This window comes from Anabas testudineus, chromosome 21 (genome assembly GCF_900324465.2).
Source record: "Anabas testudineus chromosome 21, fAnaTes1.2, whole genome shotgun sequence".
In the NCBI taxonomy this organism is placed as follows: Eukaryota; Metazoa; Chordata; class Actinopteri; order Anabantiformes; family Anabantidae; genus Anabas; species Anabas testudineus.
In genome coordinates, this window is record NC_046629.1 from 7,156,069 (window position 1) to 7,175,551 (window position 19,483).

The window sequence follows — 19,483 nt, forward strand, 5'->3', positions numbered from 1 at the left end:
AGCATGCGTGACTGTGTGTAACAAAGGCGGCTGGGACTCTGTGCGTGTATAAGTGATGACTTCACTCGTTATGCATTTATTTATGATCAGTGTTGCACCTCAAGCAGCGCGCGTGTGTGTCCTGGATCTTAGAAGGAATTCAATTTTATGGTCTATTGCAATCATTCAGTATCTACAAACACAAAAAAAACTCTCATGAACGGAGTAAATACTGAGTTCAGCTAATAAAGGACCAGTCCAACATTTTGGCCAATGATATCAGTTTTATCTATTTATATGTATCACTGACACATTACACTAAACCCCCATAGTCAACAGAGACATGATCTCTGAAACGTCAAGGTTAATAGGTTAAAATATTGTTAATTAGTATCCATAGCAACACACAATAGCAGAATGAGGCCCCAATCAGACAGGAGGCACCGCATCAAGCTGCCTGTTTAGTTGAAGTTAAACACAATTTTAAAAGGAGCAGCTTGTTGCATCTCTTTTGTTGTTACTAGGCAACAACCAAATCACTGTCCTGAGCCTAACGGCTAATCTGCTAATTAAATATTTTTGCTTATTTATGTAAACATTCGTCATTTACCTAAACATCTGCATAAACAGTGCACAAATGGAGGGCACTTGATCAGGCTCTGAGGGCGAGAGGCTGCGATAATTACATATCTGTGGCCTACGCTGGGTTTGAGTTAGGAAGTAAAAGCAGCAGCTTCGTAAGGAAAACAGAACAAGCAACAACGAGAATTGATCATTTTAAAATGTCTTCTAGTAGCATCAGCTACATTTAGGTGTATTTTGATCAACATTTAACTGGATTAAAACAGAGTGGAAAGTCTGTTTTTCTCTGTTAAGCGTCGAGCAGCAGCATGTGTCTGCCAGGTGATGTTGTGTAATGAAGCCCTGGTCTGAGTCAGGACACAGATGTGTGCACAGATGTGCTTTGCTGAGTGAATGCGAGTCAGTTTTGCATAAAATGGTAAAATTTGCACATATTTAAATGGGAATAAGTGAGTCACGTCAAGCTTTTGTTCTGCCTCTGGAAACGTCTCTGGCACTTTGGGACTTTTTTCTTGCTGTCCTCTGGAAGCTGTTGACTTCTTCATGATAAGCTGGATCTGTGTTCAGCATTCATCATTCACTCAGACTTTTCTACTTGGCTCAGGCGTTGATTCAAAGCTTCTCTCGCTGCTTCTCTTTGGTCTGTAAACACTTCACCAAACGGCATCGTCGGCCAGTCAACAGTGCTGTTGACTCTGTTTCAGATACACATCAGCAGATCCTGTGCATGCTCCCTGTTAGCTCTACTTTTTTTTTTTTTTTTTTTTTGTTGCAAGGAAACGCTTTAGCACACAATTAGAAACATGGTTTTCCATTGGTTCTGTGGCTAAAGATGTTTTGCGTAAAGTCATAATGAATCAAATAAAACATGACTTACAACAGTGTGAAGTATCTGCCAGCTGAGGAATGTACTGGTCCTACAGTTTTGCATCTGCACATCATTGGAGTCATGGTCACAGCGTGTCCTTTTGAAGGTTAGTGTTGCACATGTAGTGCATGTGAAGATCCAGAGACCCAACTCGTCTCCTGAAAGCTTGCTCGGGAACACAGTCTGGATGGTTCTGTGTTAAGTTAGCTGTTCATAGTGCACACTAAAGTGTTGAAATACAACTCCTACAGAGATGTACGTCCCATCAGTCTGCGGAGAGCACTAACGTCTTATTATTCCTGTAAACACTCGAGTGATAGCCAGTTTTATTAGAACACGTCTGAGTCTTTATTAAGACTTCATGCTTTGGGGAGTCGGTTTGTTCTTTATAACATCAAAGACATGTTTCCTGTAGTTTGAGATTTAAGTTATGATGTTATATGTTCTGACAGGGATATAACACACTCTCTCACACACACACACACGAGTTGTTGATATGACCTCACATAGGAGAAAGGTGACGATCCTCTACTTCTACACTGTTATTTCCGGCTGAGCGCGCCTCTATCATTTTCTGTGCGTGTGCCTTTTCTTTTGTTCTGCCGTCTTTCTCTCTCCTCCCATCTCCTGTCACATCTTTGTCTCAGTGTTCACCGTGCTGTCTGCTTTTCTTTGGACCTCTGATCGCTCTGAGCAATGGAGATTAGCGCGGCGCACACACACAAACACGCACACACACACACACACACACACACACAATCCAGCTTCTTATAACAAGCTGTTAACCCCCGTTTATAAGTGTGGCCTTTGAATCAGCTCGGTGAAAGGGAGTGTAATCCCTGCTGGACGATTTAATGGTAATCTCCATATCCTGATTAGATTACATACATAAACACATACACACACACGCTCTCCGTCTTTAACACTGCAGAAGCGAACTGAAAGCTTTTTTAAATTAACAGAACATGTGTCTTTACTTCTTTTAATCCTACTTTGCTGTATTTTCTTTAACTGATTCACTGTATATCTGTCTGTTAACGACCTGCAGTAATGTTCAACCACTATAAAAGGATTTTTTAGTTTAAACTATTTTACTATCTACACCATGAAAATCTGCAGTGAGGGTCCAGGTGCAATCAAAAACATCTTTGCATACAGATTTAAGAAGTTATCAGTGTACAGTATGTGGATAAACAGAACTGTGCATATTCCTGGAAGATAATTTCATGATATTATCAACTTTATTTAGTCCAATGTGCTATTTCCATTTGAAGATGACCTCACAATCAGATGTGAAAATTAAAAAGTAAAACGTGTTTGGCTGGTGCTGCATTACCAAAATAAAAGAGTAACTTAATACTACGCACAAAACCGAACAGACAGCTTTGTCCTAAGGTAAGATATCATGTGTCATTGTTGTGATCCTTTATTCAAAACTGATATTTCCCAGTCATATTCGCATCATAAATAGCTGCCACACATGCCACAGTTACTACTACTATAATTAAATGTTTAACTGCAACATCCCCAAATTAAACTGTAGAGTCAAGTCTATGGGTAAAGGGCAACAGATGTGTTATTATTGTTTTAATGCTGTATTTATAAAATTTGATCTACTCCATCTGTTCTCAATAAAATATATGATCCCAAAAGTCAATCAGATTTTTGTGCCATGACCTCCACACATGGATGTACTGACTCCAGGAGGCTGTTGCAGTGTAGCAGTGAAGCCAGCTGCTGACATACACACACACACAGCAATCATTAAATGAATGTATTCTTCAGATTGCAAGCTGTCAGCAATATACCAGTAATACATCACGGGGTAAAAGTCAGCATGAGTGCTCTAGTACGCAGTCTGTCCTCACACACACACTGAGAGAGAGAGAGAGCACCACACTGGTGACATCATATATAAACACCATCATCATGCAGAACATCATTTAACAGCTTGTGTTGTCTGTTGTGTGCAGACTGATGTGTGGGTGATAAAATCGGGCTTGTTGTTCAGAGTAGCGGCAGCCATTAAAACTAAATGATCGTCACCAACAATAACCTCATTTAACTGGATGAGAAATGGGCGATGAGCGACAGTTCACCAAATAACTGCTCGGTGAGCAAATGAGCTCTCTGCCAGTGCGTGGATGAAAGCAGAAATTTGGAGATGCATGTGGTAAATAAAAATAATGTTTCAGCTTTATTTACTTATTGAGTGTTTTTTTTTTTTTTTTTTTTTTGTTACTAACGACAGACTGAAAAACCTATAGTGTTTATATTTATAAATTTATGCTCATATGCACTTTATATACGTATATATACAATACTATAATTCCAGTTTTTACAATGGTTCATATCCACACTATCACTAAGTTTTTCAAATCAGATCCCTGTTCTTAGAGCCCAAGTGGAGCCCTCTCACAGACTCTGAAGAAAACTGCATGTACTTGTTCAGCCAATCCGCACCAAGGGCACCAATCCAGTTGGTACCAGTGGCTTAAAAAGCTTATATGCCTGAACCTGTCATCCACAAAGTCAGCAACACGGCGAGCAGCAGGGTGGTGCGGTCATAGAATTAGCATCACAGTGTAAGGCTTTGTTATATGTAACACTGGTTCTGCCCTCTGACAGCATCTGCAGGTCTCTGGTGGCAAAGCCTGATGCTTTTAACTTCTTTTCCGTGACACTATCATGACATAAAAAATGTCCGTGAACTCAGTCACAGGCTGCAGGCCGCCCTCGAGGACCCTCCGCAGGGCGGCAGGATGGTAAAGGCCACGATCAACACAGCTTGACTGACCTTAAACTGGCTTCTACTACATCACACACACACTCTCTGTTATAGATGGGCTGTCATATTGTCATACGCTGTAGAAAATGCTGCAGCAATATCAGCATTTTCCAAAGCAGGATTCAAAGCACTGCTGCCTGCTGACAGCAGCTGATACTGAAGTAAAACTCACCTCATCGACAAAGCACAAGTATAAAAGTAATCACATGTAAATTTGCATACTTATCATGATTGGACCAGCTGCCGTGCTCACACTGCAGTGTGTCTTTCATAGACCTAAATAAAGCCAGAAACCCCATGTGGATTTGAATGGGAGATATACCGTGTGAGTGCAGAGACTGTGTGTGTGTGTGTGTGTGTGTGTGTGTGCACGTACATTCACATGCATCCTCTCCTCTCTGGCTAGTTGGCAGGAATGCAGTTTCATATCTCAGCATTAACATAACGTTCTCCTTCAGTGGGTTCATTGGGTTCAGTGCAGTGCTGTACAGTAAGGCTGGTGGATACACACATGATACAGGACACTGTATATTTATTATATGTTAATGTTTTTCATTTAGTGTGAGTACAGTACTGTAATAACGAGGTTAATCAAGTGTGGGTAATTGGTAAAATAAGTAATGCTGAACAATATATATGCTTAGTGTATATATTGTGGTTTAAACATCTCAACCACCAGCTCGCTATTTAGATTTTATGTAACAGCCCACTTATTATATAACAAAGTAAAATAGTACAGTAACACGTATGACATACTTTAAAGTGTTTTTATTAATTTGCCATGTATGCAATTTATACAATACACTTTCAGGAGAGTGTATAAAGATTTATAAATGTAATAAATGTTTATTATACTCAGTTTTAAAGAAGGAAACTGTGCCCAGCCACTACAACTTAAAGACCAACTGGTTTCTGTTTTGTCCTTCATCATCAATATTTTTGGCTTAAAGACAATTCCCAGAGCAATAATGTTGAACCTGTTAGCAAACGGTGGAAAAGCACCGATTGATCCGGATCAAAGCAGAGGGCAGATTCCAGACCTGGTCCCAGAGTGTCTTGGCTCTGATGGACAGAGGGGGGAACAAATGAGACAGTGTCAATATTGAAACAGGCTAATAGGCTAATGAATGTGGAGAGTTCTGCCTAATGTTCCCAACAGAGCTCCAAGCAAAACCATTAAAGCACTTTTATATGACTAGACAGGCACAATGCAGTAACTCGATTTATGGGATACTTTCATGGTCAATTAGGAAGGGAGAGAGGGTAGAGAGGCCTGATAGGGGACGATAGCATGCGTGTGTATGTGTGTGTGATATGAGCTTATTAGCTTTGGACAGGGTTATGCCTGTTTCTGTCAATACTGTCCTGAGCTGCACCACTTTGATTGTGTCATTGTGATCAGCATGTAGACAGAGCGAACACCATACAATAACAATAAATCTGCTGTCAACTAAACATAATATCCATCATATATGAGGTGGACATAAGTGACCAACTGGACAGTGACTAATATCATTTCAAATAGTCAGCCGGGAATCCTCCAGACCTCATATGTCAGACTGAATAATAAAGTTTGACATTATTTTTATGAAAGTAGAAGTTCCCTATGGAACCGTTTTATCACTTTCTTTATTACCTTTTCCACAGCTGACTGCTGGTGTGGCCAAACGACCTTTCATCTTCACAAATTTCCACATGATTGTGCCCTGAGGGGTCTTATATGAAATGAGAAAGCTCAGACCTGCACAGATGAAGTTGGGCCCTTGAACGTCTACACAAGTAAAACCAAAGACGTCATGATTGACCTCAAAGAAACATCTGATCCTGTTGACAGGAATCGGACTTCATGTCATGTTTGTGAAGAGTCCAGCCTCCAGTCCAGGTTGTCACTGGGGCTTTTTATAACTTGTGCAGTTTAGTGAATCTGGTGAAAACTCTGGTTTGTTTTCCAACTTTGTACATTTAAATCCAGCAAATCTTAAAAGTGCAGTCACACTTGAGTGCAACCCAAAACAGTCCAAGTCCCAGTCTGGGTCCTGACAGGCGGTGCAGGAAGTTCGTGGACATAGTGGGATTCATTGGAGGAAAAGTGAGGATGGAACACAACAGGACATACCTGTGTACACGCACCTCTCTCACGGAAACATCTTCTCTAACTCGTACACATGCTGCACTCTGTCTCGGCATCACTCTACTCTGTCTGTCTGTTGTGTTACTGTAGTTTCCCTCAGAGATTTGTTGCGGCAGGCAAAGTCAGGGGAGGATATTTTTAGTTTGCAAAGAAAGAACCAGGTAGTACAGTTCCTCTTCTCCCTTACTCGAGATACTAATGGTGAACATTTGCCTCATATATCATATAACCAGCTGAGGTGGAGCAGCACTGTCATTCATTTGAAGTCAGATAGTCTGTCTGAGACTCATTAGATTGAATTCAGCTCTGAAAAATATAGTTTAAAGCATTAGTGCATTTGTTAAAACGTACTTACCTAGAGTCCTGGAAACAAGTCTGTTTTATACCACATTTTTCTGTTAATACAGTGAAAAATAAATGGTTAAGGAAATAAATATATTAACAATCTAATCTTTTGACATGTTGTGGATCAAGCTTAAAAGAACCATTTTGTTGTATTGTGTGTGACTAACTCTTCATTACTCTGTTGAACACCCCCTCCCACCGCACTTTCCTTTACTTGAGAGACTCTACCGTGTCCATCAGGTGCCGTGTTGTTGACGCAGCACGAATGTCAGCAACAAGAGATTACCACGGCTACTTCACAATAAGAGGCAGCTCGGATTTAGTAGCATGGATGTAAAAATCACCAACAGTTCAGTCTAAGTGTGTGTTAATGTTTATGGCCCGTCATTGTTGTAGGTAGTGTATATAGCAGGTTATGATCTCTCTAAAGCTCGTGTCTGGTTTGCCCATTATGAACTGTTCTGTTTATTGCGGAAACATGGTTGCCCTGTTTATTGTAGAAACATAGAGGTACAACATGGCAGCTTTCATCAAAGGGGACCGCTCCTTATGTAAATATTAAAGGCTTATTCTAAGAAAGGCGACGCAATCATTCTTGTTTTTATTATTTATAAATACTTTATTCCATTTCTGATAACAGATCCCTGTAAATCAAACATACTGCGCCTTTAAGCTTTAAAACTCGTTGCCTGCAGGTGGCACAAGTTGTGCAACAATTATTTCCTTTGCCTGTAGATGGTGACACTAACGTCTACATGTGAAGGTGTGAAGTGGTGCTGCTATTACTGATTTATTATGTTGTACCGGAGATGGTGCAGGTTGGCGTATGTAGGGCTGATCTGACACTGCCAGAACACCCTCTCAACCCCCAGTCCCCTTAAACAGGATCTGCAACACCCATCACATTACGAGTTCCACGAGGCATTTCATCTGATCTGTGCATCATCATGTCACTCTTTGTCCTCTCTCAGGAAAGCTACCTTCCTCTATGAAATCACTTGGCAGAAGTGTCTCTTTACCTCTCACATTTACTCTCATTTAAGTTTCAGAGTCAATGATTTGCCCAAAGTCAAGTATTTCACATTCACTTTTAGACTGTGGCTCTCAAACTGTGCTGTGAATAGGAGTGAACAGAAGCACTCAGAGTAAAACCCACTCAGTGCTTCAAGTATCTCAGATACACTTAAGCTAATAAAGAAATAAATAAATCTGTACATGATAAGGAGGAAAAAAAGATTTATTCATCCCCTGCTTCTCGAATTAGATAAATGCTAACTTTAATGATCCCAGTGGAGAAATTAAATGAAGTAAATATAATTAGTTGATGGGATTTAATCACATATTTCGACACGAGTATTTAACATTTTCCAGGAATGTAACCATGTCCATTGTAGCCAACAATATTTTGCAGCATACTCGTTCAGTAATTGCAGAAATTGCAGTGGTGTTTTTCTGTAGTAAAAGAGGACTCTTAGTGGTCTACTGCACCATTTTATTTGAACTAAAAAGTCAGAGAACAGGGGCGACTAAAGGGGCATTAAAGTGGAGATGGATTCATTTGTGCACAGTGTGGCGTAAAGGTTAGATGCTGTCTTCATGCCCGTTTGTGTATATACTGTGCACTGTCTGTAGATGATGTGTGGACGGCAAACCCACAATTTTTCCAGCCTAGACAAATGCCTCATGGTGGAGGACAGGCCGTCTGTCATGACAAACGACCTGCAGACAGACAGAGAGAGAGAGAGAGAAAGAGAGAGATACAGACAGAGAGAGTAGCTCCATTAACAGAAAGCACAACAGACAGAGGAACAGATGATTCTGTCACAGATTTCAATCCCTCCGTCTCAGCCAATTAATGAAATAGCTAGGATACACACACACACACATGCACGTTGAGTGAGAGGGACAAAGAGAGAGAGAGAATGGCTATAAGCCTGGTTAAGCTGTATTAAATTATTCTTCAAATTAAAAGGCCGTACCTGCCTTGTCCTTTTAGAGCTCTGTGTGTGAGAGTGTGTGTGCACGAGTGATTAAGCTATTAATTAATTTTATGTCCTTGTATTTAATAACTGTGGACAATGAAAATGGTGTGTGTGTGTGTGTGTGTGTGTGTGTGTGTGTGTGTGTGTGTGTGTGTGTGTGTTAGAGACAGAGTGAGGATGAGTGAGTGTATTCTGGCAAATGTCTCTCTTGTGACAGTTGTCTGTGGGGGAGAAACTGTGCAGACGCATTTTCTGAAGTGTTTCTGCAGTGGGCTGCACAATACTAGTAGGATGATGCTGCATGAACATATTCTTTATAAACACAAAATCCAGCTGTTAGTGTGAGGAGGTTTATCTGATATAATGGAGGTGAGATGGGTGCAGTTTATTGTAGTTGATCAAGAGTTTTTAGAAGTGAAATGATTTTCATACATTCTTTATGTTTCTATATACACATATTGATATTTGAAAATATTTTATTAATACCATACTGAACATTGAACCCAAATTTAACAAATAAGATAAAAAAAAAGGAGGCTGTAAACTATCACCAACCACTGCACATTGGGATTGTTTTTGTTGTCTTATTTGTCTGGATGGAGCAACCCAAGAGATTTCAGGAGCAGTGGGCCGACAAAGTGCACATAATGACGTAAAAAACGTGCGACTGACGCACTTTAAAAAGTCAGCAGGCTAATTTGCTTAATCTTCCCAGGGCTTCCCTTTGGTCCTGCTGTGGAAATGTAAATCACAATTCCCTCGAAGGTATTTCTACCCCAGGGAAGTTGATATTTAGTTCAGAAGAAAGAAAAGTGTGGAAACAAAAATGAATGCTGCAGTGGATTTTCATTAAAATGATCCAAATATTCACATTTTGTATTATTATTGTATTTTCATTAGATTTTGTTAGATTGTGATTTGTAATTTTTAGCACCGTCGGTGTTCATAAAACCACTAAATGGAATTAAATCAGGATCAATTCTAATTATTGTTGTTTTTTTAAACAACAGTTGCCAGAAATAATGATTTTCCGCTGGGTTTTGTGATGCTTTCTATAGTTTACGATGCTGATGTAATGATGGAAACCTGCAGCTGTTTCACTAGGAAACAGTCAGATGAGCTAAAAGAGATGGAGACAAAAAAAAGAGGTGAAGGAGGAAAAGAGCATGTGACAAATGTGAATGAAAAAGAAGAAGAGGATGGAGAGGAGAAGGAGAAAGTGTGACCTTTGCTTTGTGAATGAAGAAGGAGGAAATTAAATGTGTGCAATGAAGAGAAAAGAGAGGGGAGGAGGTGTTTGTTGAGGTGAGAGGGAGGAGAGAGGTGGTTGGGGGGGAGGCGTGCTCAAAGTCATGAAAAGATGGAGAGAGCGAGGGAGAGAAAGCAGTTACACAGCAGGAGAGTCTGAGTGCTCTCTTCCATCAGAGACTGTTGATTAAAATTTCATTGGCTGAGGCTGGAGGTCGGAGGTTACGCTCTGTCTGTGTGTGTGTGTGTGTGTGTGTGTGTGTGTGTGTGTGTGTGTGTGTGCGCGCGAGCGAGCTCTAACATGAGCAATGAAAGCATGCACTCACTCACTCCTGTGCTCCCACTCTCATTGGCTAATCATCTTTCTTTGTTGTTCGAGTTCTCTGCTTTCTAATTGGCTCTAAACTGTCAAACTGCTTTCCGTCGCTCACTATCTGTCTTATTTTTAGATTAAAAGCACCGATTTCCTTGCTTTCAGGTAATGCTTGCTGCTTTATTTCACAGTGGTGGTTGTGCATGTCCTCAGAAATGAATGTAATTAAGCACTTCAACTATGTCAAGAGCACGATGTTTGCTCAGTGTTTAGACAATGATTTATCATTATCATGTTAAAAGATTAAATCATTTGGCCTAATGTTAAAATAAAAGATCATTAGAAACTAAATACATTAACTAATCTATGGATAAACCTTGAAAGATGAGGTAGAACAGCCAATATTCACCTCCACAGCAGTGATTCCAGAGTTGTTGTCACTCAGTGGGCTGATTATTACAGTAATTTACCAACGTGAACGTCCTTCACATTAAGGATGAACATGAGCGAGAATAATGTAGTTCCTCCTATCTTGATGTATGTGTGGCATTCAGGGACAGTGTGAAGAATAGGCTACTGTGTTTTGGAGTCAAATGGTCGTTAACAGTCACAGATGCTGGTAACTTCCTCAGTGAAACAAGTCCCTCCATGGAAATGATTTTTCTAAGGGGTGACATCAGAAACATCATCATTTTGACTGTGAACGTAGTGTGTAGATTCACGCTGAGACTTTTGACCCAAAGTTTTGACTTTCACACTGTTATATAAGCTTTGATCATTTACAGTTGTGATTTATCTGCATTTAATAAAATTTAAAAACTGTTCATAGAAAAAAGTCGCTGATAAATCAGTTCTTATTTTTCCAAAATGCCTTTAAGGTTAATGTCTGAGGTGAGGTCATCGTTTGCGTTTCAAATTAGAGACACACACACATCTGTCACAGCTTTGTGTTGCGTCAGCTTCTTTATCATTGCTGACATTTTCATATAAAACTCATGTCTTGTTGGAACAGATCTTGGATTTACTGTTATGCACTGGTGTCTGCATTTGATTGTGTCATTAGGTTTGGTCGGAGCTGTGTGTTTTTTATTGTCACGTTCACTGTGATGTGATCCTCAACCAGGAATGTGACTGTGCAGGTCTGGTTCATTTTGGACTGAGGTGTTAAGCAATGGTGGAGCGATTAGGTGTCCACATGCTTTTAGAATGTGTGGTGTATTTGAGGTTTAACATTAGTAAAGATTCACTATCCTACAAAGAAGAGAACCAGCTGAACTGGAAACATCTAGTTGGGAAGTTATTCTCCTACCTCAGGGGGATTTTCTCAGTATACAGCACACTGCTGCCACAAGCCTTCACACATTCACACGTTCACGTCTTTTCCTCATTAAAGTGAAAGTCAAGAGACGTGTTCTTGTTCTTGTTCAATATTCCGTCAATAAAAACACGAGGACTTGGCAGAAACACTTCTCCTGACTTTTAAGGTGCGTAATTGAAAGAATTCACATTTGAAATGTGAGCTAAATATGAGTTGGAGAATTTGACTCCATAAAAATAAGGATTAAATGATGTTAGCACTGTGTTAATGTGCTTGATTTGATCTTTTCTTATGTGTTGCAGTGACTCACGCAGCTCCAACATCTTCGCAGACCGCTTCATGCAAACTGCGCTTCAGTCTCTAACGAAGCACACACGCACTCAGCAGCACTGATGCTTGCTCAGACATAAAGGAGGAGGCTCGCTGCCAGTGGCACCCGTTTGATATTGTACACACTCCCGAGCATGAGGCATTACATATTCACACACATCAGTTAAAAGTCATTATGCTCTTCTCACTCTTACAAACACACACAACCACCGTGTACACAGCCGCATCAGCAAATTAGTTGAATAAAGAGCCTCTTTTTGCCTTTTCTTTTGAGTGGCTAATTAGCCATCAGAGCCTGCTGTGTGGAGAGAGCGAGATCCATCAAGAGGTAGAGCTTCAAAGAGCAGTTCATAGAAGCCAAAGCACTTTAATTAGGAGCTCTTTGTACGAGAAAGCAACGAGAAAAAAGCATAATTCGAAGCCAAAAGCTGTATAATGTGGAGTGAAAATAAACATACTCTAATACAAACACAGATAAAGAGCGACAGGAACAAACTAAAAGGATTAGACTCAAGGAGATGAGACTCTCACAAGGTGGATTTATAGAGCTGCGTGAGGGGGAGGTGATTCATCATAGCGGAGCATCAGTTTTCTGTTGTATGTTTGCAGGAAAGCAGCTGAAGCCGATTTAAAATGAATGAAAGTAATGTAAGGAAAGTGTTTGTGTGACTTGACCACGCAATCATATGACACAAAAATGTTAATGCTAGTGACACAGGAGTAATGGTTGTTTAAAGGGCATTCCACCACACTTCAATCACTTTTTGCAACTATGGGGCTTCAAAAAGGCGAACATGCCCCAAAATGAATCCAAACATCAGTCAAACTATTGTTCTGTGAGTCCCAACGATCTATTATAAATCCACAGTAAAGCTCTACATGACATCTCATTACCCACACTGTAATTGGCCATGTTTGCTGTCATATAATGCAAAGGGCACTCTCGTCTATATCCTCTTTTGATTTCACTGCAGAAGGACTGTTTAATATAATTGTGTTCAACTGGGGATTTGTTTGATTTCTTTTATTCTGACGTCTCTCAACTTACTTACCCACTCATTGTAAAGTCCAGCAGTGATGGACACAGGGTTCCTGCTGGTTTTCTGAACTGACCAACATAGTCTTAGTGTCTTAGCTTGTCAAGCTATTATATGAGCACAATCCCACTCTTTGGCTTTAAAGCTGTCATCTTCTTTTGAGTGTGTACCCTACTGTGACAAGTGCTGGTTGAGCTTTACACAGACATATTCATCTTCTGAGTTGATAAAAACATGGAAACAAAAAGAAAATTAGTTCCATTAGGTAATAAAGTTGTGTGTCAAGTCACTCCATCATCTAAACATTTACTAACTGAATGCACATAAATGCACTTGGCTGAATTAGTTCTACACATTTCGAAGCTTTGCAGAATCTTACTACTATGTTGTTTCTCAGCCGCTTGTTGTATGTGCCAGTAACATGTGAAGCAGATCATTACAGGAAGCGTCACTTTACAGAATCGTGTAAATGGATTAATTTCACCGATGTACTAATGGAAATGTTGGTAGTGGTCACATAACTGTGCACATGTAAACACAGACGGAGCATCTCCTGCTGAATCCACTTCAGTGTGTTTGCTGAGCTCTGTCCTCAATGATCCTTTGTCTGTCAAAAGCTCTTAGCGCTTCCATCCAGAGCCCTCTGCTCTCTGCATTCATTATTAATGGACCTCAGCAGGCTGAGAACACACACACAGGCAGGACATGCACGTCACTGGGAGCTATTTTAGACCAGATATTAAAAACATTCATTGAGGAGACTGTGAAAGAGGAAAAGACGGTTTATCCATTGTTTTTCTTTTTAGTTCTTAGTATGAAAGTGAAACTGGTTATTATCAAATATGTTTAATTGATCAAATGTGGTTGATTATACAGTTAACAAAATGTAGAAATGACTTTCACTTTCACTTTAGTATAACGCTGCATTTGCTCTTGACCTTGTCTGGACAATGAAAATCACTAAATGAATATTGTTTCTATATGAAATACTGTGTTAATACAGCATATGACATGATTAATATTTGAAATCCACATCCTTTCGATCAGATTGTAGCCCGGACACCGCCATCTTTCCCCTAACTCTAACCTATGATGCAGTCCCCTACTGCACATGCTGCAAGATAATGTGACAGGAACAAAATACTCGTTTTTTTTTTTTTTTTTAATTAAATGGCTGTTGCTGTTTTCCTTTATATAAATGTCATTTCCAGGAGTTGGCATTCAAATAGCATGACTGCAGGGTTAGCGATAGGGTCAGCCATGTTGAAATAATGTATGAATGCTCACAAGTCAGAATAATCAAGTTTCATTTGGTCACGTTTAACTGTGTGGAAGCTTTTTTTACTCCAACAAGTTGACTTTAAAATTATTATATTCAAAAGACTTGTAGGTCCAGTGCAGCAGATTTCATTGTTTGTACTGATGATTCAACAAGTTTCTCCAACAGACGGTCACAAAACATTGTAATGGGAAAATGAGAAGAAGTGTTAGTGGCTGCTTCACTGTGTGCATGTGTTTGCGTGTGTGTGTCCGCGTCCGCTCGCTTTATTCGATGTGACCTTTCTCCATATGGTGTGGGACTGAGCAGGGAGACAGGAGGCGAGCCCTACACATGCTATCAGTCTGAGCTGTTAGCCAGCGCTCACTAACACACGAACACACACACGCTGCAGGCTGAACATGTCATTGTTACCTGATATTCATGGTGTGTAGGAGAAACAAGACGGAGAAGGTCACATGTGTGATGTCAGAGGCGGCGCGTTCACCGCCGGGCTGTGGTTCTGATTGCTGCTTTCGCCTCTTCCCAAGCCCCGTGCTCCCTCGATCCTCTGTCCTTCCCGCCCACCTACCACAATTCTCGGCATCAGTCCAGCCCCCGCCAGGAGACACACAGGCCTTTCTATTTTTGATTTCTAGTTCAAGTAAAAACAATGGTGCAGTATTCCTAGAGAAATCGACCCGCATGAAAGATAACTAATGTTCGTGGTTTGGTAGTCGTGTCTGATTAATCACATATGTACAAACACATACTGTACACTAGATTTGAAAAATTAAAGCAAAGCACTGGAAAGGAGAAGGAGAAATATCACATAGGAGAATATTAAAGTCTATTGCAACAGATCCTTTTATCTCTGCAATTATTTTGCTTGTCTCTTGTGGTCAATGACAGGCAAAATGCTATATGTATAAATTATGTATTAAAATATTCCTCATTATGACCTTTGCAGGGATATAGCATCAACCAAAGTATTGTTTCTGTCTATGACTTGAAACTAAAGTCATGATACATCACAAGCTTTTTTCAGCGGCCTTCGTCAATAAATAAAAACTTCCCACATATCAAAAATCGTGTAACACATGTTTATATATGAAAAGAACCAGAGAAAATGAATGTTGATGCAAAACTTTTGTTGTGCTAGTCTTACAAAAATGCATTAATTTTATACTTTACAACAGTAGGTGCCTGATAACCAATCAGAAGTAAAGTAAATGAGATTTTTTAAAACCGACTACTTCATGGAGATTTATACGCTTCAACACTAAACTCTTAAGGGTACATTAGAGGGGCTCTGTAGAATGACAGTGATCGTTGCTGTATTAACAACCGTTATTTGCACTACCTGTGTCGTTTGAAAGCCTGTTTGATTGCAGTGCCACTCAGACCCTGCTGTAAAGTTGATTCAGCGGTAAGCCCCAAACCATAATATGAATCGACATCTTAATCAATAGGAATGAAGCCAAAACCTTGAAAACTGGGCCACAGAACACAAAGAACATAGAACTAAAAACAAAACATTTCTCAAAGCTCTATTAAAAATGATCACACACACTTTCACATCATTTAAAGTGCCGTTTGTTTTATTTTGATGACGTTTGCGTTGATCGTTTTGAGCAGACAGAGCTGCCTGTCGCTGTGAGCAATCAACAAATGATCGCCTCGTTATTGCACTATCCAAACCATTATTCTGAAATAAAGCACTTTGGTTGTTTAAAATCCATCCCAGATAACCTGATAGCTATTTGATAATCTCCAGTATTGGTTTCCAGATGCATTAGCAGTGACTGATCTAATTTTAAAAAGAGCCCCCTTTAGCTTACTTAACCAGATATTGTATTACACACAGCAATTACTGAAAAGAATACAAATGCTGACAAATGACAGCAGAAGTCTGAAGAAAAGGCTAACCAGAAGGTTTTCCTCACAGCACTCGTATCAGCTTCACAAAAGGCATTGTTACTGGGCATCTTCATTGTCTTTTTACATACATGCTTATCATTTTCAAGTTTCTTTATGATGCGCTGTAACCTCCCCAACAAATATCTCTGCGTTATATTCATATGCAAATGAGCATCCTTGGGAAAAAATGTATTCTTTTAAATGGGAGAAGAAAAGCAGGGAAGAAATGTGAGAGAGAGAGAGAGGGAGCGAAGTTCAGCTTATCATCACTCAACAGATGTTCAGACTAAATGTGTTGGTTTGTCTGTCTCGTCGCTGAGGCTGAGCGGAAAGCTCCAACGCTGGCCTGTCTCGATAGACCAAGTCAACCAGCTGCAGCTTAAAAAAAAACATTTGTACAGTGGCTGTAATTTGCTCCGATGACAGAGGTGGAAAGAACCAGAGGATCAGGATGAGAACCTTGAGCTGCCAAAGGCCTTTGGCCAAACAGAGGAAGTTCATTTTCCAAGTAGATCGAGTAAAGGCACTGTGTCAGAGGACAGTGATGGAGCCGAGTAGACGGTTACAGAGCTGTGGAATTACCTCATCATTCGTGAAGTTTAGGGTTTAGGGATTTTCCTTGGTTCATACTTCCACTTAAACAATCATACTTCCACTTAAACATGTATGTTAATATCTTAATATTTCCAGTTTTTGTATGACTGGTTATCTTTTATCTTGACATTTGTAGCACACACATTTAGCTGTGTCTGTAGTTTTGTTTAGGGTCGCTGTTGCAGAAACTAACTGCAGGTTTGATGGATCCACTTTTAAGACTTAAGTCTTAAAATACTAGACGAAAAAATTCATACACATATGTGTAAATGATGATGTCACTGCCTAGTATCAGATGCTGCTCTTTAAATAATAACAAACACTGCTGTGCAGAAATGTACTGTTTGAACATCTGGTTTGCATCTGTGTATTATGCAAACCTATTTAAATGATCGTAAGCACTCTTTTAAACTCTTTTATTAGCATTTAATATGGCTTGTTTTAAGTTTAGATTTTATATTCAACAGCTGTGAAAACTTTACTTTTATCTTTTCCATTATAGAGGTCTATGGCAGCGACATGTGCTTTATTTTCCTGGTGATAAGGGGTCTGTGTTGCAGATCAAAGCAGGTGCAGGGTTGACAAAACAGTTCCCATGTAGACCTCAGATGTGCAGGAGGTAGTTCCAGTAAGAGGGGGCGGGAGTTACAGAAAATATAAAGTTTCAAGAGGAGCTTTGAGGTTAGAAAAGTAGGTTTGTGACCAACAGGTTTCTGGCTTAAATCCACTGAGATAAGGTGGCAGGTGACCTTGAGGCCAGCAGGCCAACAACTGTGGTGATGCTGGGATGTTGCCAAAATCTTTAAAAGTACAGATGTCTGTTTTCTCTCTAGATTTACACATTTAACATACTCACTTATTCTTCCTTATAGCTTTCTCATCTCTCTTCCCCCTTTTGTTTCTTCGTATGTCTTTCCCTCCGTCATCGTCCTTCCTCTATCTTGCGATATAACTTCCATGGCTGGTTGATTTGGGTGAGCAGAGGGAAACAGGCAAGGCTTCCACAGTTTAGGGCTCCTGAGAGCTTGACCAGGCAGCAGCAATCAGTCACAGACTAAATCCTTCCTCTCTCAGGACTGCCCTGTGCCAGATGTCATGGTCAACAGCTGCAGACAAATATAAAGCTTTCACTGGGTGTTTGAATTCAAAATTTAAATATACAAGAAAGGAAATTCACTGAAAAGTCTATAGTGTGAGGAAAATAATTGAATACACACTCACAGAGTTTCATGGAAGACTGATGTTCTGGTCCCAGTTCCTACAATTAACCCTAAGCATACTTTTAGAAAGTGACAGTATCAGCAGTGTAATCGTGCAACCACTTAGGTTGTTATTGCTAAATTGTACACTTGCCTAAATATGAGTGGGTGTAGGAGCATAAGTAAAGTGCTGATGATCAGCTGATGTAACCTCCTCTAAACGACAGCTGTGTTGAGCCTTGTGACTAAAGGCCAATAAAAAAAGTGATGTGACTGGGACTGGAAAGAAACGCTGAACTAACAGCTGTCAACAAAAACATGTCTGATTCTGAATCTGTGTGTGTTTGTTTTTTCCAGACATGTCTAGAGTTGGAGCGGTATCTACAAACGGAGCCCAAGCGACTGTCAGAACTGTTTGACGAGGAGCTGGATTGTCTCTTAACGCCGGCCTTCATGCAAGGTGGCGACAGCGATGAGGACCTGATGGATCCCCTCCTCCCCAGCCTCCCCGATCAGCCCAGTCCGCCTCCACTACTGGTAACTCTGCCCAAGGTCCAGGCCAAGATCCTGCAAGTCCCCAAAGCCAGCAAGACCCAGGCAGAAGCAGGGACTGAAACCCTCACACCTAAGGAACAGGTCCTCGGTGGAGTCAGTGCCGCACAGCTCAGTGCCGCTGTTACATCCCTAACACCGCCGTCATCACCAGAGCTCGGCCGCCACCTCATCAAACCCACACAGACGCTCACCGCGACGGCAGACGGCACATTAACGCTTAAACTGGTGGCAAAGAAGGTGGGAATGGGGGCAGCGAAGCTGGTGGCAGCACGAGCATTACCGTCCCCGCCCAGCCGAGGAGCAGCCCTCAGTGACAATGAGCAGGGGGGAGGAGGAAGCCTTGGAGGAGATGTACCAGAGAACAAGAAGCGAGTCCACCGATGCCAATTTAATGGCTGCAGGAAGGTTTACACCAAGAGCTCCCATCTGAAGGCACATCAGAGGACCCACACAGGTCAGACCCTCTTCATGCTCTCACAAAACACAAGCAGTACAAGCGGTTCACCATAGATGCTGATACATTTAAAATTATTTCAACCCTGCAGTTCAGGGTCTATGAGGTCATAGCGCTGACTTTCAGCTATAACTTGGAGGAATAAGCATCAATATTGCATGAAACAGAACCCATTGTATGTATTGTTGCAGCCAGAAACCTGTAGGACTTTGAAATTTATCTGCACTTTGTGAGAAGTAATCATTTGTCAAACGTGACAGTGCAGTCATTTGTGATTTATGCTTAGTCAATGCTCTCAAATTACTTGTGTGAAATGGACCCAATGCCCCACAGTTTCAGAACAGTGCAGGAAACCTACACATATGGATTACAATAGGCAATGACTAGACATTGAAATGTTCTCAGTTATCCTGGTGAGACACATGACCTCAGTCTAGCCGATTGTGTTTCACTGCTGAAGACCAGACTGGCTTCATTTACCCTGAAGCAAAAACGACCTGACAGAGAGCATATCAAGCATCAGTAGAATCTGTGATAATGTGTTTAAATATAAAATAAAGCAAAGGCAGGACACATAATCAA

General features: G+C 40.6%; 1 protein-coding gene across 1 annotated transcript in view; it reads left to right on the plus strand.

Moving 5' to 3' along the window:
* klf7b (Kruppel-like factor 7b) overlaps positions 1 to 19,483 on the plus strand; it is a 50,641-nt gene that overhangs the window by 11,578 nt on the left and 19,580 nt on the right. Inside the window, exon 2 of the mRNA XM_026376435.2 lies at positions 18,250 to 18,901. Within this exon, the coding sequence (XP_026232220.1) occupies positions 18,250 to 18,901 (652 nt within the window). The remainder of the gene's footprint in view (positions 1 to 18,249; positions 18,902 to 19,483) is intronic.